This window comes from Macrosteles quadrilineatus, unplaced genomic scaffold (assembly GCF_028750875.1).
Source record: "Macrosteles quadrilineatus isolate MER2022 unplaced genomic scaffold, UCM_ALF_1.0 Scaffold_3__2_contigs__length_128488019, whole genome shotgun sequence".
Classification (NCBI taxonomy): domain Eukaryota; kingdom Metazoa; phylum Arthropoda; class Insecta; order Hemiptera; family Cicadellidae; genus Macrosteles; species Macrosteles quadrilineatus.
Window position 1 is genome coordinate 7086407 of NW_026542596.1, and position 26483 is coordinate 7112889.

Genomic DNA, 26483 nt, shown 5'->3' on the forward strand with positions numbered 1-26483 from the left:
AATATAGCCTACAGGGTGATCAACTCAAGGAGGCCACCATTGGGATATCGGAAACGGTAAGAATAAGAGAAAACTTTAAATGGGGGACATTCCTTTATTTTTTGTGGAAGTTAAAAATATGATTTTATTTTTTCAAAATTCAGCCGCCATTTTCCAAAATGGCGGCCAACTTTGAAATTTATTATGGAACACCCTGTATTTTTTCATGTTTTCGGATAGAACATGCAATTTAAAGACTTTTTTTATTCTTGACATTTTTTCGATAAACCCACTCGTTTAGGAGTTACAGCCTATGGAAAAATGACTTCCGGTGTACATTTTACATCATGTAGCTCCAAAAAAAGTAGGTTTATAGCGAAAATGCGAAGAGTAAATAAGACAAATCAGTCTTAAAATTGCATCCACATTCCATTAAGACCATAAAATACACAGTTTTCCACTTTTCAAGTTTGCCGCCATTTTGGAAAATGGCCGCCATTTTTAAATAATAGAATTAATATTTTTAACGAATTTTATGGACTTTTTGGAATGTGGATGCAATTTTAAGACTTATTTCACTTATTTTCTCTTCGCATCTGTACTGTGATAAACAAAACATTGCAATTTTTTCACTCTAAATTATTTTAAGAAATTTGTTAATTATCAGTTTGTTAGTAGCTCTATAGTATATTTATTTTACTAAACATAATATTTCTAAATTTGAATCATGTAAATTACTTTATCTTTAAGAAGAATATGGATAAAAATGAAAGAAATATTTTATCCTAACCTATAAACAGAAGTAACCAAGAATGATTCCTGCACAATATTTTACAATCTTCAAGGTTGAAAAAGATGGAAACTGCTTATTTCGTGCTGTAAGTGTATTCTTATTTGGCAATCAGAATAGCTTTACTAAATTAAGAAATGAAACTGTTAGATATTTAGATCAACACTGGGAATCAGCTAAAATGTTTATATTAGATGAATTTGGATCCTCAGAAAAAGATGAATACATAAAATTGATGGGAGAAAATGGCACTTTTGCCACGTCTGTGGAATGTTTTGCTTTGGCCCAAATATATCAAGTTAGTTTTCACATTTACCTACAACCCATACAACCACAAAAATGCACAAGAACAATGGCTATGAGACAACCTCCCATTGTAATTTCCTCTCAAAATGACAAACAGATATCAGTACCAGTGGTAAATTTATTATTGTCTGGTAATCCAACTTCAGGACACTTTGATCTACTTTTAGCAAAATCCAAAGCATGGGCCATAAAAGAGGATAACGTTAATATCATAGAAGATTTGACAGATGATCTATATAGGTGTACTGAATGCAATACAAGTTTCAAAAATAATAATAGGCTCCAACAACACTTTAAGAAAAAACACTCATCAATAACAAACTATGATCCTAACAAGTCTTCTAATAGAAAATCATTTGACAAACATCCTCTTGATGTCTTAATAAAATCTTTTGGAAATGACCAACCACAAGCCCAAAATCATAAATCATCTGAATGGAATGATAGATGGGAAAAGATTATTTCACTGAAAAGGATGCAATATGAGTTACCAAATGGATCAATAGGAAACAACTTTATTCAAATACTTGCAGATGAAATATTACTGTTGGCAAAAGGAAAAGAGATATCTGAGAGAGTGATTTGTTTTATAGCAATTATCCTTCAAAGAGACAAAATGATTAAAAAAGCTAAGGATATAAGAAGATTAATTGAAAGAAGACTAGATGAATGGCAGAATAATCAATTTGACAAACTCATTAATGAGGCCATTCGATGTGATAAATCTTTAAAGAAAACAAAATATGAGCTTGACTCTGACGAATATGAACAGTTAAAAGACTCTTATTTTAATAAATTAGTTCAAAAAGGTAAAATAAAGGAAGCCTCAAGACAGATAAATAAAAAGAATATAGGTGGTTTACTTAATCCAGAAGAAACTATTGATAATACCTTGTACACTGTTTATGATGTATTGAAAGAAAAACACCCAAATGCTATAATTCCTGACATTAATTTGCTTAAATTACCAGATGGCATGGACCAAATTCCAAAGCTTGAAAATGCAGAAATAACAGCAGAACATGTAGAAAAGATAGCAAGAAAACTTCATGGTAGTGGAGGTCCAGGAGGAAGTTCATCCGAAAATTGGACAGATTTCTTATTGCGTCATGGACAAAAGAGTACTTATTTAAGAACAGCCATAGCCACCTTGGCGATGAAATTAAATGGAGAAGTAGTACCATGGCACACTATAAGAGCTCTGATGGCAAATAGACTTATTGCAATTGACAAATGTCCAGGTGTGAGGCCCATTGGAATAGGAGAATGTCTCAGACGCATTCTGGCCAAATGCATTATTTTAGCTTTTGGCGATGATGCAAAACAAGCATTAGGTACAGATCAACTTTGTGGAGGTCTAAAATCTGGTATAGAAGGAGGAATACATTTCATGCGAAAGCAATATAGTGAACATAGTAATACCAACAAAGAATGGTGTATGATCCTGGTAGACGCAGATAATGCCTTCAACAAAATAAACAGAATTCATGCTTTATGGCAAGCAAGAGTCCAATGGCCAAGGGCTGCAAGATTCATTTATAATACTTACCAATGTAGCTCAGATTTAATTTTACAAGGAAGTAATCAAAGATTATATAGTCAAGAAGGAGTTACCCAAGGAGATCCACTATCAATGATATTATACGGTCTGGCAACACTTCCATTAATACAAGAACTAAAAAGAATGCCAAACACATCTCAAGTTTGGTATGCAGATGACTCTTCTTGTCAAGGCTCCCTTGATGATGTTGTGGAATGGTGGGAAAAGCTCTCAAAATTAGGTCCAAAATATGGGTACTTTCCTCAAGTTAATAAAACAAAATTAATTTTTAATCATGATAATATTTCCAAACAATTTAAAAAGAAAATATCAGGTATGAAAATTTGTAAGGGTAGCCAATTTCTTGGTGGATATATAGGTTCTGAAGAGGAAAAAAATAAACACATTTCTGAAAAAATTGGTTTATGGACCCAAAACATTGACAATCTGGCAAATATTGCAAAGAAATATCCACAATCTGCCTACACTGTAGTGACTAAATCTTCACAAATGGAATGGACTTTTTTTCAAAGGGTAGTTGAAACTAAATCTGAAACGTATTTACCTATACAACAAGCAATTAGGACATTTTTTTTTCCAAATCTATTTTGTTCAGAAGTAAGCAATGAGGAATGTGAGATTCTACATTTACCAGTAAAAAAGGGGGGAATAGGAATAATAGACCCAACAAAGCAGTCAAATTATATGTTTAAATCATCTCAAGATGGATGCAAAATTCTTACATCTTGTTTAAAAGAGAAAACTAAATTTTGTTTTGATTCACATGAATATGCCCTAAATTTATCGATTAAGTCATGTAAAGAAGTAAAGAAATCCATGGAAGAAGAATTATTCAGTCAGCATTTGGAAACTTTCTCAGAAAAACGGCAGAAAATTATTATGCGCAATGCAGGACCTAGAGCAAAACATGGATGCTGGCTATCATGCTTGCCTCTGAAGAAACTTAATCTGGACATGTCCCCACAAGAATTTAGAGATGCCCTTGCTCTACGTTATGGGAAAACACCAATAAACCTCCCATTAAAATGTGAAGGATGCGGAAACGAGTTCAATACAGAGCATGCTCTAAAATGTCGAAATGGAGGTCTGATAATAAAAAGACACAATGAAGTAAGAGACACAATAGGTAGCATGATGGAACAAGCTTGGGGAAACTGCATTAAAGAGCCCTTGATAGCAGAAGGCAGTCATCTCAACGAACCTGCACTAAAAGCTGATCTAGCTTGTAGAGGCGTATGGGAGACTCAGATGGAGGCATTGTTTGATGTTCGTGTCGTTGACACTGATGCTCCATCTTATGTCTCCATCCCTCATCAACAAGTTATTAAGAAAGCTGAAGAAGAAAAAAAACGAAAATATACTAAAGCTTGTGAACAACGACATGCATCGTTTACTCCTCTTGTAACAAGTGTTGACGGAATTTTTGGGAATGAGTTCCAAATGTTTTTAAGGGTTATGGCTGAAAAACTATCAGAGAAGTGGAAAAAACCATACAGTTTAGTAATAAGTTGGATAAGATCAAGAACAACTTGTGCTGTTTTAAGGTCAACCAGTATGTGTTTGAGGAGAACAAGAAAGAAATGGCGGTCAGCGAGAGAATTTGAAGATGGAGCTGGGATTCCAAATTTTTTTGTTTAAAAATTAATTGTTAATTTCTAATTTTACAGTCCTCTACTCTTTTTTGTAAAATTTCTATTGTAATAAAATATGAAATGCCTCTCACATAGGCTACTGCCCGTGCGTGAGAGATTTCCGCTAAAAAAAAAAAAAAAAAAAAAAAAAAATTATTTAGACAAAAATTATTTACAAAAAAAACAACCTATGCTGTAAAAGAGATACATATTACAAATAAATTTTGAGGCCTATACAGTACCCACATATTTGTCTCTCCTAATCACACTTTAACTTTTTTTCCCTTCTAGGGCACATACACTGCACAGGCGCTGGTTTTTGTTTGGAAGCTTTTCCAGCACATGGTTTCCACCCACTTCAACTTCAGATTCCTCCACCAAGAGCTGTTGAGGAGTTTCGGAAACTAAATTTTGAATGATGCTATTCATGAACTCAAACCTAGACATTAGTTTACAGGTACTGGGCTGGTACCTGTAAAGAATGTATGAGTTCAAGATAGCCATATCAACAAAATTATAAACAATCTTCTTCCAATATTTCTTTCGTTTGGCGAGAACAAGTCACATGGTAAATACTTTTATCTTTTGAATCAACACCGCCCATATGCTGATTGTATCGATGAATTACTATGGGCTTGATCTGCCTGTTGCCACTCCTGCTCATTACTGGGGCATTTTCAGCATGACAAGCTGTTGTAACTAGGTGAACTGGTTTCCTAGTTGAGCGTTTCTTGAATTTAAGAAGAAGGATACGACCGTTTCCTTTTCTAAAATACAAGGCTTCGCCAACACCCAGCTTGGCACCCCGAACTACCCGAGACAACTCTTTACTACGCTTATTGACTGTACCAGTCAAGTAGGTCTTGCGCTTGTACAGCTAACGAGCTAAGGGCATTTTAGTATAATAGTTGTCAGTGAACAGGTGGTAGCGTTTCCAAAGAAGTCTTGTCCGTGTCATGAGTTCTTTGACAACTTTATGGGTAAAGGCGTGCACTCCTGCCAAAAAGTCTCTGCCAGAATACATTATACTATTTAGGACATAGCCGGTTCTAGAGTCACAAATTTCAAATTTTTTTATACCAAACCGAGCGTGGCGCTTGTTGGGCATGTATTATATGAAAGTGCACCTATTTTTCATGCCAATCATGCTCTCATCAATAAAAAATCTTCAAAATGAATCATTCAACGAATCGATAAACTCACGTACCTTCACCCAGGGGTCATACCCTTCCTGGCCCCTGGGTGGACATACACGAGTTGATACATGAAACATTGACATGATTGATTCAAACATTCAAACCTTTTCAAAGACATGGTTCGCGAGAAGAAAGGAATACACAGATTGGGCGTTGAAGACCAAAACGTTCTCAGATTCTTTCGTCTCGTGAGACCCATGTTTATGAGAAGGCCCCAAAATTTGTTCATCTTTTGCAGAGTCACATCCACCCATTGATATAAGCGAGTACCAGGTAGATGCGTCCCTGCAAGCTGGCATGCATTTATTAATGACTGTGCATATGCATTGGTAGAATTTACCATAAGCATCCTCACAGCATTAGTAAAGAACAAAGAAAAAAAATCTATGGGATTCATGACATGAACAGGAATTTTATTTGGTCCTACTTTACGTACCTTGAATTTCCTCCTCACATCTTTTGGTGGCGCAGGAGGATACACTCATATCCAGTTACGAGCGTGTCGCTGAATTGGTACCTGAGCTGGAGGCGCGGGTTCATTTAGGATGTCAGGATCTTCTCCAGGCACAACAGGACCCTCCTTCTTGTCCAGCAGCACCACGACCTCTTCAATGGGTGCAACGACCTCTTCCACGGGTGCCACGACCTCTTCCACAACGTCCTCCAGCGGCAGCAGGATCTCCCCAGGTCCTCCTCCAGCGGCAACTGGAACTCCTTCCGGGGCGACAGCAGCATTGAATCCAAGTGGGTCGGGTTCCTGTGGGATCGGCTCCGTGTTCTCTGACTCGTCTTCCACATCTCCATCATCGTCCTCCACATCTCCGTTGTTGTCATCAGGGAAGCCCGGGTCATCTGAATCATCATTGTCGGGGAATACAGTAGGTTGGATGACATCTTGATAATAAACCGGCTCTTCCCTCGATGATGATGGAACACCAGGCTGAAAGGCAAGGCGGTTAGCACCATCATTGTTATTTGTTGTAGGTTGAGGTTCTTTGGGTATTTTTGTTGTAGGCCTACCTTTATTCTTCAGCGGAGTCGAAGTTGCAAATAGCGCCCTCTTTCTCTTCTTTTTTCTTCTTGGAGTTTCCTCTTCTGATGATTCAACGGCCAAATCAACTTCAGTCGGTTCATAGTTGTCGCTGCTCCCTCCAGAGAAATCTGTCAATGTTTTTTCATCGGATTCATGATACAAATACTCCACTTCGTCGAATAGTTCAGCCTCATCTATATCGTCCTTATTTCCACTGACATCTGAATCATTATCTGGTTCATTTTCTATTTCACGAATTTCATCCTCGATGAATGTTGAAGGTAGAGGTTGAACAACACTGTCCACTGGGTCATCAAAAATTATTTGGCTCAGTTCATGTTGACTGTCTTCCGAATCGTCACTATCAAATATAATATTCCTAATTCCACTAGAGTCCAAGTTTTCTTCCATTATTTACACTAAAGTTATAAATAAACACAAATAAATAACACGATAATACAAATAACTACTATTTACAACATAAGTTCACTCAAAAACAGAAGCTAAAACGCTAAGACACACTTTGGAACAAACAAACTCCATACAATCAACACACAAAACAATAATGAAGACAGTGACAGCTGACTGCGACGCAACAGGTGTTTGGGATTTCTGTCAGTTTGACCAAAAGCACTTCCAAAATATTACAGCAGGAAACTTTCTACTATAGTACGTTCGACAAAGGATTTCTTCCCCTACATTTTCATATATTTCTTTTTTCCCACGCCAAAATAAGTGCAGAGTAATATAAAGTTTTCCAAACAACTAAATAAGTCGTTTGGCCATATAAAAAACTCTTACGCAATTTGTTTATCAAGGTTTTGTAAAAAAATCACAGCTTGTAAACTAAAAATGCTAGACAAAATCTTTCAACAGCCAGACAGAGTGTAGAGAAAGAATCAATGGATTCAGAGGTACCAACCCCTACCATCTACGCCGTAAAAGAACCCTGCCACAAATTTTAGAAAATGGCTGATTTTGTCTTTGCTGTGCGATCGATAGTGCCGCGAGGCGCGAAATTCAAAAATGTGTTATGTTTATATATTTTTCCTGTGGTTAAAATTTGATGTAAATGAATGTATTATATGGAAATTGAAGCAAATTTAATTGTCTTTCCAATGGTATAACTTGTTTTGTGATTGCTGCATATTATCAGCTCCAACCATTTGTTAGAAAAAAGGTCTGTAGCAAACGACTAAAAAAGTTGTTTGGCCACCATCTTACCATAACCCAACAACTAAAAAAGTCGTTTGGCCGTTCTAGGTAACCTAATTTAGAGACTTAATTTTAGAATGGCCCATTAACTTCTCTACCAGTCTTTTACACAAAAAGTGTGATTAAGTGAGAACAAACAATGAAACAAGCTGGGGATTGGTTCAGTGCCAACAATCTCCTTCTTAATGTAAATAAGACACAGCACCTAGTTTGCCATACAAAAACAAAGATTTGGGCTCAGATGTAATTTGTAAAGAGTTTAGGCCCATAAAAGTCCTGGGTGTGTTGATTGACAGCAGCCTTTCTGCACGATTGGTTTTTCAGGATTAATTTTGCCAACAGTGTCGTTTGGAGGCTTCTGATTGACTATTGAAGGTTTACTAATCGAAAAATTAGTTCTGTTCATTAAATAAAGTTATAAATGCCTCAAAATCAATTTTAAATTTGTTTAATCATGAAATTAAACTGTCATAACTTAACCATACTAACCAGACTTGCTGATAATGAAAAATCGAATTAAGGTTTAATAAAAAAAAAAAAAAAATAGTTCTGTTCATAAAATAAAACTATAAATGGCTCAAATTAAATTTTATAATGTTTTAATTATAAAATGAAAAGGTCATAACCTAACCAAACCAACCAAACTTGCTGATAATGAAAAGATCCTAGACAAAAAGTTAGTGCTCTCGGAGGGCTTCAAACTTGGCCCTCCAATTTATTAGACCAGCACCCTATCCACTATGCCACCGAGGCCGATGATGGCAATCTGTATCGTTCCGGTAATGGTGTTTCCTCAGCCAACCAGAAGCCTCCAAGTGACACTGTTGGCAAAATTAATCCTGAAATAAAAATTCAGCAGACTTTCTTGGTCAGCTCACATTGATTTATGTTCAAAACTGTCAAGAGTTATTTAGTGAATAGGTTAATAACAGTTGTTTCTGAGAAATATATCCGAGTAGCCTATTTTGAATTTTTTTCAGTCAGTTTTAAGCTAGGTCTGATTCTCTGGGGTAACGGTAGTAATTTAACCCTCCAAGTGTCCATAGTTTAGGCCTTAATGTCCACCTATTTTTGGCGCATTTGCAAGGTTTTATTAAAACGGATCTGAGAAGCTTAAAACAATGTTAATTCTAACGTTCTATATACCATTTTGTTTGGAAAATCATGGGCTTCAACTTCATCCATAAAACATAAGGAATATTTGTTTCAAAAAAATTTGTTAGGTAAAAAAAAAATTATTTTGGAAAAATTGAAAAAAAAATAAGTTTGCGCTCAATGAAATTGTATAAATTATAGGCCTATAAATATTTGAAAATAGCCACTTTGTTCTCAATTTAATGAGGATTACAAATATATAGGTAATCATATAGTGAGGTAAGTTATCAAATAAATAAGTTATGAGTGAAAAACATGTTTTGCGCGTTTGAAAGAAAATACCGAAATGTCCACCTATTTTTGGCGCATTTGCAAGGTTTTATTAAAACGGATCTGAGAAGCTTAAAACAATGTTACTGTAATTCTAATGTTCTATATACCATTTTGTTTGGAAAATCATGGGCTTCAATATCATACATAAAACATAAGGAATATTTGTTTTAAAAAAATTTTTTAGGTAAAAAAAAATTATTTTGGAAAATTTGAAAAAAAAAATAAGTTTGCGCTCAATGAAATTGTATAAATTATAGGCCTATAAATATTTGAAAATAGCCACTTTGTTCTAAATTTAATGAGGATTACAAATATATAATCATATAGTGAGGTAAGTTATCAAATAAATAAGTTATGAGTGAAAAGCATGTTTTGCGCGTTTGAAAGAAAATACCGAAATCGCCCAATGACTCACACCTTTCATAAAAACACATATACCAACCAGAGTATTTCATGTTGTATGAAATTTTATTTACAGTTAGTACAAAATCAGCCTACTAGTAAATGAGAAAAATACAGCATGGTTTTACCTTGATTATGGGGCCAGAATCCTTTGCCGAACTTGAAGAATTCGTTTGCTGAACTTGATAAATTACAAAGTATCCAAAATATATTTACATAAAGTCACAAAAGTCAGACAAAAAACTTGCAAAGTTGTTGCTGTCAATAGTTTTCAACACTTGTAAATAAAAAATAACACTTATGAAAAGAAATATTATGTACAGAAGAATTAACACATGGGCCTAATCAGAGTCCTCTCCGCTACTTTGGTCTAGGGTCACTCTGGCCCTTTTTCTGCCATTTTCATGCCTCAAAAAGTGCTGCATTTTATGGAAGCATTCTTTGTGAACACCCACATTACAACCGGGGCACCAATATGAAGACCTGCCTCTGGTTTTGGTGTGACCACAAACGATACACAATCTTTCTCTTCTTCGAGGCAGAAGTCGGTGGTCACCGCAATCCCCATGGGGTCCAGGAACTGGTCCAGGTAAGGCATCGCAGGTTGCTTCGCCTACGAGGGATTCTACAATAGATATGTGGAAATCTCTTCTTGATACAGGTTTGTCAGTGTTCTCTTTGTATAGAATGTAAGCATTTACGAGCGCAATATCAATAAAATTAAAGAAAAGCTTCTTCCAGTACTTGGAAGTGGTGCGGTTGCAAGACATATGGTACACAGATTTGTCGCTTACATCCACACCACCCATAAACTGGTTGTAATGGTGTTAAAAACCGGTTTCATGCCTCTCAGTCCCTTTTTACTTGTAATAATTTGATCTTCCGCATGGTATGCTGTAGAAATCAAATACACAATTTTCCTACTCAGTTTCTGACGGTAACCAACCATTAACAGATTTCCCTTTCTAAAGTATACTGTTTCCCTTTCTCCTAAGTTAGGTATAGTTTTTAATTCTTTTTGATATAAATTTTGACTTTTTGTTTATGGTTCCGGTGATGAATGTTTGTCGTTCAAGAAGGTTTTCAGCCAATGGAATTTTCGTATAGAAATTGTCGGTAAAGACATGATATGCTTTGTCAAACAATGAAGATTTTTCAATCAAGTTCTTTACTACCCTCTCGGTAAACAACTCTTCATCATAATTAGCTTCAGCAAGGTAATCACGTCCACTGTATAGTTCCATGTGCATAACATAATTGGTGGCACTATTACAAAGTTCGAATTTTTTAATGCCGTATTGTTTGTGTTTCTTATTTGGCATATATTGAATAAATATGCATCGGTTCTTTGTTCCTACTACACTTTCGTCGATGGAGAGTTCCTGATTTGGTACAAAGTGTTTTTTGAAACTTGAATTGAGATGATCTAACAACCACCTTACTTTCATCCAATGGTCATGTCCAGGCTGACCCCTCTCAACAGCGCGGGCCGATGTCAAATGCAAGAAACTGCTTATGAGTAAAAACCTATTTATCGCCATGGTGTTTGAAAAAAATGGTATATGTTCTGATTTTCTAGTGTCCCAATATGATTTGATGTTTTTCCTAACAGTCATTCCCATATTGATAAGAATAGCAAAGAACTTTTTCATTTCCTGTATGGAAACATTGGACCATCTTTTGAACCTAGATTGTGGACTCAAATTATCTCTCTTTTCATCTAATGTTCTTTGAGCATAGGCATTTGTTTCTCTTGTAATGAGATTCCAAAAGGCAGCTGTCAAAAATAGGTTCAAATAATTGATAGGGGAAGAGTTTCTTGGGGGTATATCTTTGGGTCCTGTAACCCTAACTTGAAACTGAGGTCTGACATCTTTCGGAGGTTCGGGGGGATACACCCTAATCCAAGATTCAATGTTTTGCTGTACCGGTATTAGCCTAGGCCTACCTGCATTAGTGTCTTGTTCATTTTCAATTTCAAGATTTTCGTCAATATCTGACGTCTCTAAATCGTTCAAATCGGGCACATACTCCTCTCCACTCCCTGACGAAAAGTCTAGCAAAGATAGTTCAGAATCTGAAGGATAATTAACATCAATGTCACTACCAACTTCATCCGGATCGTCAATAAGTCCTTCAACATCACTAATATCCCCTTTCTAGTGCATTACGTATATCACTACTGTCCATTTTTACCACTAAAAACGACGATAAACGTACAAAAACACACAAGTCACCGATGTGAAATAACCAAGTTGTCTAAAACACAAACGTCAGCTGTCTGCTACAATTACGATCGGCTCAGATAACATACAGCGCTGAGACAGACCTCTGGAGAAAGCTTAGAATATAACGGAAAGATCGATACCTAACTCGATCCAGTTCAATCCGATTCAGTCAGTCATAGAGCCTTCGCCGTAAACGATGTTCGTGCGTCGAAAAATCGACGCGTGACACTACACAAAGTGTGTAGCGCGTCGATTTTTCGACGATGGACGCTCGGAGGGTTAAGTGATGTTATATCACAAAAAGGCAAATAGAATGGTAGGTAACCAAATCAGCTCTTAAAGCCCATTGTAGACCTTTGTTTTTTCAAAACTAGAATATTGAATGTCATTAACCTGTACATATATGTGTGTTTATTTAATGTTAAATTAAAATTAGGAGACTTGGTTGTTAGAAAAGATTTCCATTCTCATTACACTCAACCTAACCCATACTTAGGAATGTGCCAAAATGACCGATTTTGGGTAAACCCTGGTTAAGTTAGGTTAGGTTAGTATTAAGTTACTGACACAAAGTAAAAAGAAGTTGGATACAGTCTCTTCAGTTTCTTAACTTAGCTATGCTAATACCGGTACCAATTATTAGTAGGTTTTAAAATCTTCATTCAATGTTCTCACCATCAGCAAGTTTGCTTAAGGTTAGGTTAGGTTATGACAGTTTAATTTTATAACTGATTACCTGGTAAATATATCATTTATTAAACGATATTTTCAATTTAATAGTTTCAATCGATATTAGCATTAGTTAGGCCTAGTCCAGTTAAGAAACTGTACCCAAAGAGTTTTTCATGTGTCTAAAATCGCCGATTTCTAGCATTTTTCTTGATTTTTAAACACGATTTTCAGGGTGAAGTAGGCGTTTCCCCCAAAAGTGCCACTGGTAAAAAGTGCTTAAAATAGTCTAATTTAGGTAAGTAAGTTAGATAAGGCAAAAAATCTGCAATATAACATAAGTAGGCCTAAGTTAGTATAAGTTCAGTAGGCCTATAACTTATTACCAATAAACTGAATCCAAAATCCCAATAGCTTAGTCAAATGTTGGAAACTGACCTCCGCAAACTGACACCACGTCACAAAATTGCAGCTAATTAGGAACCAAGAGAGTGGTAGGGGGTAAAACCAGCTTTGGGGGACTCCAGGAATGAGGCGTGAGGGGAGCTGGACGTGACTGCCGACACCCATCATGCATATTAATTTCAACAAAAGTTACGAGTGCGGAGGAAAACTACGAAAGCGCCCGCTCAAGGCTTAAGTTAAGTCGGCTGCACTTTACTTGACGTCCTACACTCATTCGATTGTTTCATTCGATATATCGTTTGGTTAGTTAGGTTAGGTTAACCCTAGCAGTGGCCAATGTTAGAAGTGGGGAATGGCCAACCCATTTTGGCGATTTTGCAGACCTTTTTTTGAAAATTCGTAAAAATTTAACCGTACAAGTAAACCTAGCCAACCTCATAACTTATTCATTTTGTTCAGAAAGAACAGGAGAATTTAGAAATAGTAATATCATAATGATTTACCGTAGATAGTGTATTTTATCGGTAAAGTGAAAAAAATAAAAAAAATTGAATTTTTTTTTTTGAAATTTCAAAAGCGGCCCTGGTATTTTTTTTCTACGGATTTTTTATGGGAAATTCATTATATACATTTTGTAGACAATCCAATTTCCTACATAGAAATATATAACATGTTAGGAAAATATTTTTTTTTTATAAGTTTTTGGGGCAAAATATAATGACAAACGAAGAACCGAAAAAATTGAAAACCGTACAGTGTTACTTTATGTTGTAAAAAGTTATATAATATATGTGTACACTAATAATGATATATACATGTTTGTAAAGCTAATGAAGTAAGGAATCAAAAAAAGTCATAAAGTTTATGGTAAAAATAATTTTTTACCTATAAACATATGTATATGAAATAATGTTTTTATATTTTAGCGATTTCTAAAAAAAAAATTCACAGTATTTAGTATACAACTTTTGTACCAATTTTTTTTACTTCAAACCAACATAATAATCTTGTAGTGTATTCAATTACCTACATAAAAATGTATAACATGTAAGAAATATATTTTTTTTTTACGTTATAGGGACATAATAATATAATACCGCAAAACCACAAATAAGTGTAAACTATAGCCTACAGTGTTTGTTTGTGTTGTGAAACATTATGTAGGCTGATGATATGTAGCCTACATATTTGTAAAGCTAATGAAGTAAGGAATCCAAAAAAGTCCTAAGTATGATGGTAAAAAGTTATTTTCACCTATGATTGTGTAACAATTTGAGAACGTTTTGAATTTTTTGCACATTTCGAGAAAATGGAGTGTACAGTATTTAGTTGCCTATATAATTTTTTTACCAAATTTTTTACACCCAAACCAATATAAACATGTTGTAGTGTATTCATTTACCTTTATAAAAATGTATAACACCTTGGGTAAATCATTATATAGCATATATAGCACCTCTGAATGTCAGAATCGTCATTTTTGGACATGATGCTAACAAAATACAGTAGTAGGGTATTTAGTATAGGCTATAACTTTTTTACACAATTTTTTACCCCCAAACCATTATAGGCCTAAACATGTTTTAGTGTATTCATTTACCTTTATAAAAATGTATAACACCTTGGGTATATCATTATATAGCATGGCAAATTAAGGTCCGTCTCGTACAACAATCTCTGAATGTCAGAATCGTTTTTTTAGGACATGATGCTAACAAAATACAACCTTTTATGAACACTAATTTCACACAATTCAGTAATATTTATGCATGAAGATTACTGTTATACACACACACAAACTTCACTAACACTAACACTACGAACTAATAACGTATTTAGTAATAAATCGCGGATAACACGAGAACCGGCAACAACATAAACAAACACAATGGCGAATACAAGACAGCTGACAGACTGTAGCAGTAATGACTCACTTCCGTCGTCTACATGCGAGCATACCGAAATAACCCTGAGTGCAGGGCTGCCACTCTCTGAATCTAAATTTCTTCCTCTTCAAAATGATATACTATATGACTAGTAATAATAAATTACACTGTATGTAATTCGTATTTTCCACATCGTCATCTGGAGTCGATTGGCCATTTGTTAAAAATTTCGAAAACAGCTGTTTTCATAAAATCGCACCGGTTATGCAATCAATATTTCGTTATAAATATTACTACCACAATGAAGATAAAATCAATGGCTATCCAGTGGTACCACTTGCAACATCCCACGACGAAAATTACCCGAGCAGGGTAATGCCAAACAAGACGTGTTTTGCCAGTTCCCAAGTGTCGGCTGCAAAAGTCGTGCCGCGTCGAAAATTCATTTGATTTCTAATCGTCGTGACATTGTTATATACCTGCTACAGAGTTTGTTTATGTAATAAAATGAAAGTTCAGAATGTGATCTTTCGAATGGTATATATATTATTCTCATCTGAGTTGATTATAAGTGTTTTTTTTACCGCTAAAAAATTTTCGGCCCAGATCGTCACAAGGAGTCGTTGGCCATTCTAAGCATCAACGTCAGATCGTCACCAGGAGTCGATCGGCCACTGCTAGGGTTAACCTTACCTAATTAACCAAACGATATATCGAATGAAGCAATCGATTAATCGATATATCGATCGATATTTTCATTCGAATGAGTGTAGGACGTCAAGTAAAGTGCAGCCATTAAGTCTATTGTGAATTGAATAACTTGGGCCTAAGTTAGGCCTAGGCCTAATCACATAATATGAAATCAAGTTTACTAGGCCTAGGCTAAGTGGTTTAACTTATAAACCCTCACTTAAGTAATAACTCAACTTAAAATTTAGGCCTAGGCCTACTCAATGATGTTTGTATCTCGATTAAACTTTGAATCGAAACTTGATATAGGCCTAGGCCTAGATCACTGAGACCAACAAGTAGGTTAAGAGGGCCTAGCCTAGGCCTAATCTTACATTCTTATTAAAAAAACCTAAGCTAACTTAACCCTCCGAGTGTCACGCGTCATAAAAACGACGCACAACACACTTTGTGTAGGGTCACGCGTCGCTTTTAAGACGCACAAACATCGTTTACGGCGAAGGCTCTATGACTGACTGAATCGGATTGAACTGGATCGAGTTAGGTATCGTTCTTTCCGTAATATTCTAAGCTTTCTGCAGAGGTCTGTCTCTAAGCGCTATTCATTTTAGTTCCGAAAATATTGTAGGAGACAGCTGACGTGCGTGTATTAGTAAACAGCTAGGTTCCCCCGGACCGATGACTGATGTGTTTTATTACGTTTATAATTGTTTTAGTGTTAAAAATCAAAAGTAGTGATATACGTGGTGCATTATAAGAAGATTTAAGTGGTTTTGAAGTGCTGGTTGATGATCCTGAAGAAGTAGGTAGTGATATTGATGTAAATTATCAGCCAGATTCCTAGCTATGGTTAGGCTATGCATTCTTAGCTAAACGCTATGTACTGAAATCCGTTTTTCGCTCATAACTTATTTATTTGATAACTTACCTCGCTATATGATTATATATTTGTAATCCTCATTAAATTTAGAACAAAGTGGCTATTTTCAAATATTTATAGGCCTATAATTTATACAATTTCATTGAGCGCGAACTTATTTTTTTTTTGAAAATTTTCGAAATTATATTTTTTTTTACCTAAAGATTTTTTTTTTTTAAAAATGTTCCTTATGTTTTATATATAATATTGAAGCCCATGATTTTCCAAACAAAATGGTATATAGAACATTAGAATTAACATTGTTTTAAGCTTCTCAGATCCGTTTTAATAAAACCTTGCAAAGGGGCCAAAAATAGGTGGACATTAAGGCCTAAACTATGGACACTCGGAGGGTTAACGGTTCTAAACAGAGTTTATATTTAAGGTCTGCATTTGCAGTGAGTAGCCTATATCATAGCATAAACTTACTAGATATTAATATTTTTTTCAGTGAAAGTTATATTAGCCTAAGTGAGTTAGGCCTATTTGTAATGAACTCAAATTACCGTGTAAGATGAGGAACTACTATCTTCCTTCAATTCCTGACAATCGGGGATAGAGAAATGCATCGTGATGATTTAAAGTCTTGAGGCAAGGGAAAGATTAAAGTAGGTTATTGTAGCATAGTCTAACGCCTATTATCTCGGTAAAAAAATGTTTATAAATTCTCTCTAGAAAACCCATAAACACAAACACTTGCTGTCAGTCACTAGTCAAGTCAGTCAAACAAAAAACAAACACAACACACAACACACTACACTCACTACACTCAACACTTCTTCTTCTTCAGTAACTACTACCACTACACTACCGTCACCGTCGTGAAGTTAGCGGTTCCTTTCATCGAAGCTTTTTCGGATTGTAATTAATACGGGTTGGTACACCTGCGGACGCCACAAACGTGTTTTGCGGGGACGTCGGAAACGCAATTCAATTAAAATACGGCGCGAAATGATGTTTCTCATAAATTATGTTCTCATACTCATATTGATTGTTTTACACATTGTATATTACCATTATAAAACCTCAAAGTTGATGTGATCGGCTTAGGAAAAAGATCATGCACTTTTTATGTTAGGAGTTTTAATTGAATGCGTTTTGTTAAGCCATAGCTACGTATAATGTACAATACGGCCTCAAATATACCTATTAAAATATATGAATTAATTAGTTTAAACGTGTATACACGTTTTGTCAGGGTATTATTGACATTATATACATGTAAAAACATCATTTCACACCGTATTTTCATTGAATAGCTTTTCCGACATCCCCGCAAAACGCGTTTGTGGCGTCCGCAGGCGTACCAACCCGTATCTATTACAATCCGAAAGGCGCCGATGAAAAGATCCGCTAACTTCACAACGGTTAACTACCGTACTATCGTTTTGGTTTAAGGGGATATGGTCAAATATGCATGAAACTTTACATGGATATTGTCAAAAGCATAAACAATAAGAAAATGTCATTTTTGGAAGATTGTAAAAAATAAAATAAACACCCATTTTAGTGGTGGCGAATCCCCTTTAAAGAAACCCTTGCCGACAGACCACCACCGCCCACCACCACCCTCTACTGCTAGAGCGAAAACCATTACCGCAACACAGCCACAGGTCTCGGTGACCTTACGGACAGACCACCACCGCCCACCACAGCGCCGTGCAGAACGCATCATACCGTGCATAGCCGAACTGTCATAACCTAACCAAAAACTAACTAAACTTGCTGATAATGAAAATATCGAATGAAGGTTTACTAATAACAAAAATAGTTCTGTTCATAAAATAAAATTAAAAATGTTTAAAAATCAATTACCTATATAATTTGTTAATTATAAAATTAAACTATCATAGCCTAACCAAAACAACCAAACTTGATGATAATATAAAATATCGATTCAAAAAGTTAATGCCTCCGGTGGGTTTCAAACCGGCTACCTCCGAATGTTTAACCCGGTACTTACTTTCCGTGTCCGGAAATCAGACTTCGCTTTTCCAAAAATTAGCTACCGATATGGCTTTGTCATTGGCTTGTGGCTTTGATCATCTAATGTGCAAGACTGGTCTAGGCGTGGACAGATCAGCAGATGGCGAGGATACACTGAACAGCACCACACGCGCACAAGATGTTTTCTTCGTCTGGCAAGAGACCCCATTTCTGCATGTTTGCCTAGCATTTTGGTACCTCGACCCTGATTCGATTTAGGGTCTTCCACGCCGTGTAATGAAGGCCTCCACCAGGAGCCAGTTCCTCCATGGCTGGTATGGGAGGAGTCAACGTGGCCTCCCACCTTGCCACCCGATTGCTTGATCGTGATCCATCCATGACTCGTGTCCGTGATAAAAAGCTCTTTCTGGACCGAAGCCGTCGCTCTGCAGGTTGGTGGCCTTGTAATGGGTGACGAGAGTATGTCTCTTGCTTAGTCCTTTCTGCACATGTAAGAGTTCTGGACAAGGATAGTCTCAGCGAGGAATAATATCATTAGGAAGCTCACCAACAGATGCTGGGGTGCTAAATGTCCTCAGAACCTCAGCTTTAGCGCTCAGTGTGTCGGCTGCGGAGTACGCTGCACCAGTATGGAATGCATCGTCACATGCAAAAAAGGTTGACATTGCAGTCAATGACATGGCTCCGATTGTAGATTGTAACTGGGTGTTTAAAACCAACCCCAGTACACAAACTCTATCCTATCGTAGGGATTGCCCCTCCATCAATCCGACGTGATGTCGCTGCCGACGCAGAAAGGACTTCAGCCCGGTGCGCTATCCACTTCACCACCGATACCTATGGTTGTTCCTCGTATCGTTGCGGTAATAAATGTTCGCTCGAGCAGTGGTGGGTGGTGGTGGGCGGTGATGGTCTGTCGGCAAGGGTTTCTTAGTGGATAGCGCACCGGGCTGATAATTCGGAGGTAGGTGGTAAGAAACCCACCGGAGGCATTAACTTTTTGATCCGATTTTTTCATTATCATTAAGTTTGGTTAGGTTATAATAGTTTAATGTTATAATTTAAAAATTATATAATTGATTTTGAGACATTTATAATTTTATTTTATGAACAGAACTATTTTTCAAAATTCATGTTTTCGGCCCCTGGACTATATTGTTAAGACAGTAATAGGTTTTTTACATACCTCAGTCAAATAGTCCAAAAACTGTTTGTTTTCCAAATCCAAATAATGTATTCTGTGTTCGTGTCCGTGTTTTTAAATGTGTTTTTGACGAGTTACAAGCTTTGAAAATGTTGTCTTCGCAACGAAACATGTAAGCTGTTGAGCAATATCATTTTTGGACTATTTGACTGAGGTATGTAAAAAACCTATTATTGTCTTATTTTTTTTATTAGTAAACCTTCATTCGATATTTTCATCATCAGCAAGTTTGGTTAGGTTATGACAGTTAAATTCATTTAAATTGGACCTACAAACGATACGTTTCGACAGCGACTGTGATAGAGATAACTATTTCCCACGAACAGTTCGGCTATGCACGGTATGATGCGTGCACGGCGCGGTGGTGGGCGGTGGCGGTCTCCGGTCTGTCTGTAAGATTTGTTTGTTTAAATTCCAGTGTTGCCACCCTGGACCTGTGAAAATTCCCCATCTGACTAAGAAAAAATCCCCATTTTATCCCCAGCTAAAGCAAAAATCCTCCAATAATCCAACAAGTCATAAAAATCTATAGAAAGTCCCCAATTTTCCTCCATCCATCCTCCAAATTCTACAAAAATCACATTTAACTACAAAATATCCCGAATTCATACCTATCCATGCCATAGTGTGTGGGTAAAAATTCACTCTCCGTGAATATATTACACTACATACATTATTTATTCACTCCATATTAAATGTGCTGACGAGGAAAAACACCCATTTTATCCCCAGGACCCCAGCTGAAGCAAAAATCCTCCAATTATCCGCCAAGCCATAAAAATTTAAAGAAAATCCCCAACTCTCCTTCATCCAACCGTCAAACTCTACAAAAATTCCCTTTTAACTACCGGTCCGGCACCATGTTATCAATGATTATAATATACTATAGCAGAGTACCCGTCCTTCGTACGGGGTTGGCATATAAGTATGAAATGCTAATTGTAGTTATGGAAGAGGACACGGTTTAGTTTCTCTTTTGATTGCTCATCTACAGACCAATACCTTTAGACATCCCTGATAAGTTTTTACACCCAGCCGTTCTCTCAAATTAGCTGTGACAAAACCCCCCATTTTTCTTCCATAAGAATAACATGGGAAGAGAATTTTAAAGGCCACTGGGGCAGAGCCCTAAGGGAATTAACCTAGTTTCTCTTTTGATTGCTCATCTACAGACCAAGACCTTTCTTTAGACACCCCTACCGAGTTTCTACGCCCAGCCGTTCTCTCAAATTAGCGGTGACAAAGAAAAACAGTTTAAAAATTAATATTATTTATTCACAAACAATTAATTATACGTTTGCTGCATTTAGGCTTTATCTATATTCTGTGGTTCAACCAATGTAGTGATTCGAATAATTTATTGAGAATAACATCAACAAAGGAAAACAAAGGCTAACAACAAACTGTTTTTTACACAAAAGATATGGCGTACAGTGATCTATTCTGACACATAGATAATATATTTCTTGGTTTGTTTAAATATTAGAATATTTTTTTATATTATTGAGCTTTTTAGGGAATTATGGCCCTACAAGCCACTGGTTTGGGTTAAAATACGTACATAGTGGCGTCCCCATCTTAAATAATTGATTGATTGATTAGGCAATTCATTTTAGACATTGTTTTGCACTGATTTCTTTCTTTTATACTACTACATAAACTACATATTTAGTACTTTTATACTACTAGTTTTGTAGTAGGTTAAGTGCTAATAGACTATGTTTAGTATTATCGATTGTTTATACAAGAAGTATATAATCAATGGTACTACACTCAATGAGAGAGTGGAGGTACTGTCGTATCTCTTCGATCCTTTAACAAGAAAACAGCTGGTTAAATACACAACAACTGTGGAGTGGAGTGGTCAGCAGCTCAGCAGGAGCAGACAGATAATTTAATTTGGTGTTTGGTGCAATCATAGATAAAACAGGTTAGTCTATGGTGCAATAAAATAACCAATAAGAATAAATTAATTTGTTTGTGTTTCGACTGATTGTGTTTTTATTGAATTTTGTTGACTAGGGATTTTTTTTGACATTTATGTCATGTCTGTAATGAAGAATCGTCCGTCATAACCTTCTACTTCTACATGACTTTGCTTTTGTTATGTTCAAAGAGTTTTTGTCTTTAGAATAACAAATTTTTGGACTGGAAGACTAAAATCTACTAAGTCTAGTTATAGTGTCACAAAAGTGCGGTGAAATTCAAGTTATTTATTTTCTACTATTTTTACATTCAAATTTATTATTGTTCATAGTTTTGAAGCCTAACGCATTGGTCATGTCATTCAACAAAACATTCGTTTGGGCCCTATAACTAAAATCAAACCTTGTTCCCATAGTCCGATCATGCTGGTTTCCAAACTCATTAAGTTGATCCTGCCCTGCATTGTCAAGCCAAATTTTATCTAAATCGGACAAAAATTACTCAAGTTATCGCGTTCATGGAGTAGGCCTATATTTTGTATAGGCCCTAGGCCTACCTATAAGTTTAAGTTAAATATACTTATGCAAATGTTAAGTAAAGGCCTACCTACTTACAATGGTAAAAAAATATAATTTTTATATTAAGTAAAAAAAGTCTATTAACTTGTATTAAACTGGCTACTGTCCTGGATTCTTTACAAGGTCGTGTTAACAACCTGATGTAGTGGAATGAAAATGCTGACATCTTGCAGAGATTCAGCACTTAGGATCGTGCGTCAGGCCTCCAAGCGGTCCGCTGACAGTGATATTTGCTTGCAACAGAAAATCAAACAATACAACTAAGTAACTGAATTAATGTACTACCTACATATAAAACAATAAAATAATATTAAATATTTTACCCTACAGTTTTTTGCATGCTGAATCATCCTAAAATAAAATCAGATTTGTTGTAAAGACTCCAAAGTGGCTGCAAAACGAAGTTAAAAATTACAAATTTAAGATCCATTGAGCATTAGGCATGGTAGGCCTAATATGGTGCTTTGGACAAGTCCGTATGTCTTGTTGGACTGTGGATAGCTAACAGCGGGTAAAAAACGATTTCATGCACAATGGAATCGATTCATTTGCAATGAATCGTTGTGAACGATTCGTTTGGAGACTAGGCCTAATCAGTTCTTATTTTAGGCATGTGGAACCATTTTAGGCATTTTAGTTGTGTGTTGTTATGGGAGAAAGGTCAAGTTCATTATAAAAAAATTGTGTTAATGATTTGAGAATTATCGTACACAGTTGTTTTACTCATGTTTTTCTCAAATATTTGAGAAGGCAATTGAATACAGTTAACAAATTATATTGAAAATAATAATACCTATCACAATTTGAATTTAGAAAAGGACTTAAAACTTAATACCCGAAAATCAATAGCCAATGATGACAAATGGTTACCGGTAATGACATAGCGGGGTATGGATTGGGGCGACAAACTAAAGGGGCGTTGGATGGGTCGCAGATGGTACGATATTTTAATGGAAAAGATACCCTAAGTTAGTCAAAATTGGAGTTGTACAAAAAGAACAACTTTGGTTTTCTTCCTATTTAAGTTTAATTAATCAATATCAGAGAACTAAAATCATAAACAAATTGTCAACATGTAAATTCATCCTGGAATTAAGTGCAACGTGGAGAGCAACAGGGGTCAATGTTGGGTCCCTCTTTGTTTTTTATCTATGTCAATGATCTGCCAAACATAACAAAAATGAAACTTTTAATAGCCTATGCAGATGACACAATGCTTTTGTTTAAGAGGACCCACTATTAAATAAATAAATTAAAATGTCTTTATTAGCCACTGTTTCTCTGATATATATAAGTTTTTCAGAACTTTTTTCATCAAACTACTGTACCTACTTACAACTAAACATTAATGGGTGGCGTGTCCTGTAATCCAGCTACTAGGAGGTTACGAATTGTGGATATTATTAGGCATGCACTGTGGATGTGATACTCCCTGGTGTGGATTAACGTCCGCACAAGTGAGTACTACAACTGTCCGCAGTACTATCCTGCAAATTAGACCAATTTGTATATAGCCTATCAAGGCAAAAATGTGGTTCGGATTCCACTATAAAAACTTTAGGTCCCTTAGTTGCCATTAGCCATTGTATGGGCTATTAAACAGCTGTGTAAGCAATAAGTCGGCCTTAGTCACTAACAAGACTACAAGATCGCGCCACTCATCCTATACTCATCTCCATTCATACTTGGCTTAAAATACCTACTTTGTATTTCATTGAAAAGTATTAAAAAGTATTAAAAGTATTTCTCATCATTAATGACATACCGTACGGTAACTCATCTGGTTCTGGGGTAACTCTCCTCATACAAAAAAGATTTTTAAATTACAAAAAAAACACAAATTATTGGCAAAGTTCTTCCTACTAGAACCCCTCGTCAGAAACTGTTTCAAAATTTTAAAATTCTAACTTTTTATGATCACTATAAGGAATGGGTTTACAATACCAGATATAAGAATATTATCAGACCTGTAGCTCACAATTTACAAATGTTCCAGTTATCATACATATATACATACATTGGTTTAAAAATCTTAATTGCTCTGGAAAATCCTTCTAAGTTTAGACTTTCTTAAAAAAAAAAAAAAAAATGGTCAAGACTAAACCTTCTTTATTGGCAGATTATTTGGAGGACTGCTAGAATTAGTATGAATTCCTAGTTTAGGCTTTATCTATATTCTGTGGTTCAACCTATGTAGTGATTCTTCTTCTTCTTTTAAAAACTTACCACTGATGATTGTTGCGTATTATTGTTGATATCATATATATTACAAATGCATTACACTTTTTTTTTAATGTGTGAGATTCACTTATAGACCAATGCTAAAATTGTTCAGTCGGTTTGGTTGGCAACAAATTTACATATTTTAGATGTAATAATCAAACTTTGATTTTATAATTATGGACTCTTTGTGTACTAAGTGTTCTGTATTATTTTACAAATCCATTATGTGTTTCAGCTATGGCATTTGACTACACAGACTGGGCTCTATCCACTCCCTTGGTAAGAGCTGTTGTCAACAACAAGCCAGAAGATGTACGGGAAGCATTAAATTGCGGCTTTAGTGCCAATTTACCAGACCTCCGAGGATCGACACCTGTTCATGAAGCTGCTGCGGAAGATACCAGAAATGAATGTCTGAAAGAACTTCTGAGTCACAAATCTGCAGATGTCAACGCCCAAACGTTTCTCGAAGAAACTCCTTTGTATGTGGCATCCCAGAGAAATTGTGTAAAGAACGTGAAACTTTTACTAGAACAAAAAAAATGTAATGTTAATCTTAGCCAAGTTTTGGACATGACTCCACTTCATGTTGCATGCAGTGAAGGTAATGTACTCATTGTGAAACAATTGATTGAGTTTGGGGCTAAAGTCAATGTGACAGATCATGACGGTTATACACCATTACATGCAACTGTTGCTTCTCACATGCTGAATAGAAGGACAGATAATGTCAGTTATGATATTTGTAAGTATATTCTAGAGAATGGGGGCAAACCTGACGTAATAGAGTACAAAGGTAACTACCCCTTCCATTTTGCTTGTCAAAATGGTCTTTTCAAATGTGCTAAGTTGTTGTTGTCTGTTTCAAAACAAAATGATCTCATAAATTTGAAGTACTGCGATGAACGCACTCCACTGATGATCGCAGTAAAGTCTCTCAACGTGCCTGGTGTAGAGTTTCTCCTGGACCAAGGAGCTGATGTAAACATCGCAGACAGACATGGTGTTACAGCTCTCCATATTGCGGCTTGCACCGGTGACTTTAGGTTGTTCAGTTTGATTTTGAGGGAAACCAATAATGAGTGTATCCTCAAATACTGTACTTTTGACGAGGAGAGGGACTTTGAACGATTAGCATCTGGTAAATGGTTGAACAGTTTGATTTGTTTCGCTATCGACACAGAAAACCTGGAGTTTTTAAACCAAGTGTTGAAATCTGATTTGGACGCTGCAGTGCTAGTTTGTCCAGAGAGTCACACTGATGACCTTTTTACTTTGCACACTCCAATTACATTTTTGCTGGAGTGTAAAATGTGTGAGCTGGGAGATTCAACTTTGGATTTTCTTCACACTCTGATTGAACATGGTGTTCCTTTAAATGTCACCAGTAAGCACCCGCTGGTTAACTACATTAGTCCAATTTGCGCCGTACTAGTCGCCTCGAATTATTTTTCGGACATTATTTTGAAATGCTTGAAAGTTTTACTAGACAGAAATGTAGACCCAGACGAACCACATGGTAGGATGCCATTTGCCATGGAACAAGCAATCATGAGGCAAAACACAGAAGCGGTGTTGTTGCTTCTGCAATATTCCAATGTGTTGGAGCCAGAAGATATTATCCATTGGATTATAGACGAAACTTATAAAAGTCAAGAAAATATACTTGAGGCTCTTTTACCTTTGGCACCCTACTATAAACCATTAGAAGATCTTCGTCCTTATTTAACTTATAGTTTTAAAAGGAAAGAATTGCTTACTCAAAAAGTGCATCCCTTAACTCATTACTGCAGGACAGTTATCAGGAAGCAACTTCACAAAGAGACTGAATCCTGCCCAACATTGTTCAGGCGGCATTTATCTGGTTTAATGATTCCCAAAGACTTATACTCATTCCTTAGTTTCATTTAAACAGTTTTCTTTCATTTTGTACAAATTTTATATATTATATCGGCCTAAACAAAAATGTATAGGTAGTATTTTTACAACACAGCTGTAAATTTGCTTGCTGTTAGCTTTTTTAACTAATATTTTCTCCAGCAAATATACCCTTTAGTCCAGTCAAGGAATGAGGTGTAGAGTGTGTGAGCAGGTAACTAAATGATTCCTTCAGAGACTTGTTCAGGGGGCTTAGGGTGTTAACATACCAAAATTCCTGACTCGTAGGTGGTGAGCCAGGGGGTGGAGGGGGAAAGGGGAGGATTAAAGGTACGCATTTTGTGTTTTTCGATCATATCTCAAAAACTATCAACTTTTTTTATACTATA

At 36.0% G+C, this 26483-nt stretch overlaps 2 protein-coding genes across 5 annotated transcripts in view; one reads left to right on the forward strand and one right to left on the reverse strand.

The window, feature by feature from the left end:
• Positions 1 to 17051, reverse strand: part of LOC128988955 (sorting nexin-17-like) — a 58856-nt gene extending 41805 nt beyond the window's left edge. For both annotated transcript variants that reach the window (XM_054410750.1, XM_054410748.1), the window contains exon 1: positions 16845 to 17051. In XM_054410750.1, the coding sequence (XP_054266725.1) occupies positions 16845 to 16907 (63 nt within the window). In that variant the 5' untranslated portion in view covers positions 16908 to 17051. The remainder of the gene's footprint in view (positions 1 to 16844) is intronic.
• Positions 17052 to 21345: 4294 nt separating this feature from the next.
• On the forward strand, positions 21346 to 26323 carry LOC128988440 (ankyrin repeat and SOCS box protein 2-like). Of its 3 annotated transcripts, none has more exons than XM_054409719.1 (2): positions 21346 to 21419; positions 24452 to 26323. In XM_054409719.1, the coding sequence occupies exon 2, from the start codon at positions 24454 to 24456 to the stop codon at positions 26125 to 26127; it is 1674 nt and encodes a 557-aa protein (XP_054265694.1). In that variant the 5' UTR covers positions 21346 to 21419; positions 24452 to 24453; the 3' UTR covers positions 26128 to 26323. The 3 variants fall into 3 exon arrangements, with proteins under 3 accessions (XP_054265694.1, XP_054265695.1, XP_054265693.1); XM_054409720.1 differs by lacking the exon at positions 21346 to 21419 and adding an exon at positions 21552 to 21681; XM_054409718.1 differs by lacking the exon at positions 21346 to 21419 and adding an exon at positions 21691 to 22033.
• Positions 26324 to 26483: the final 160 nt, after the last annotated feature.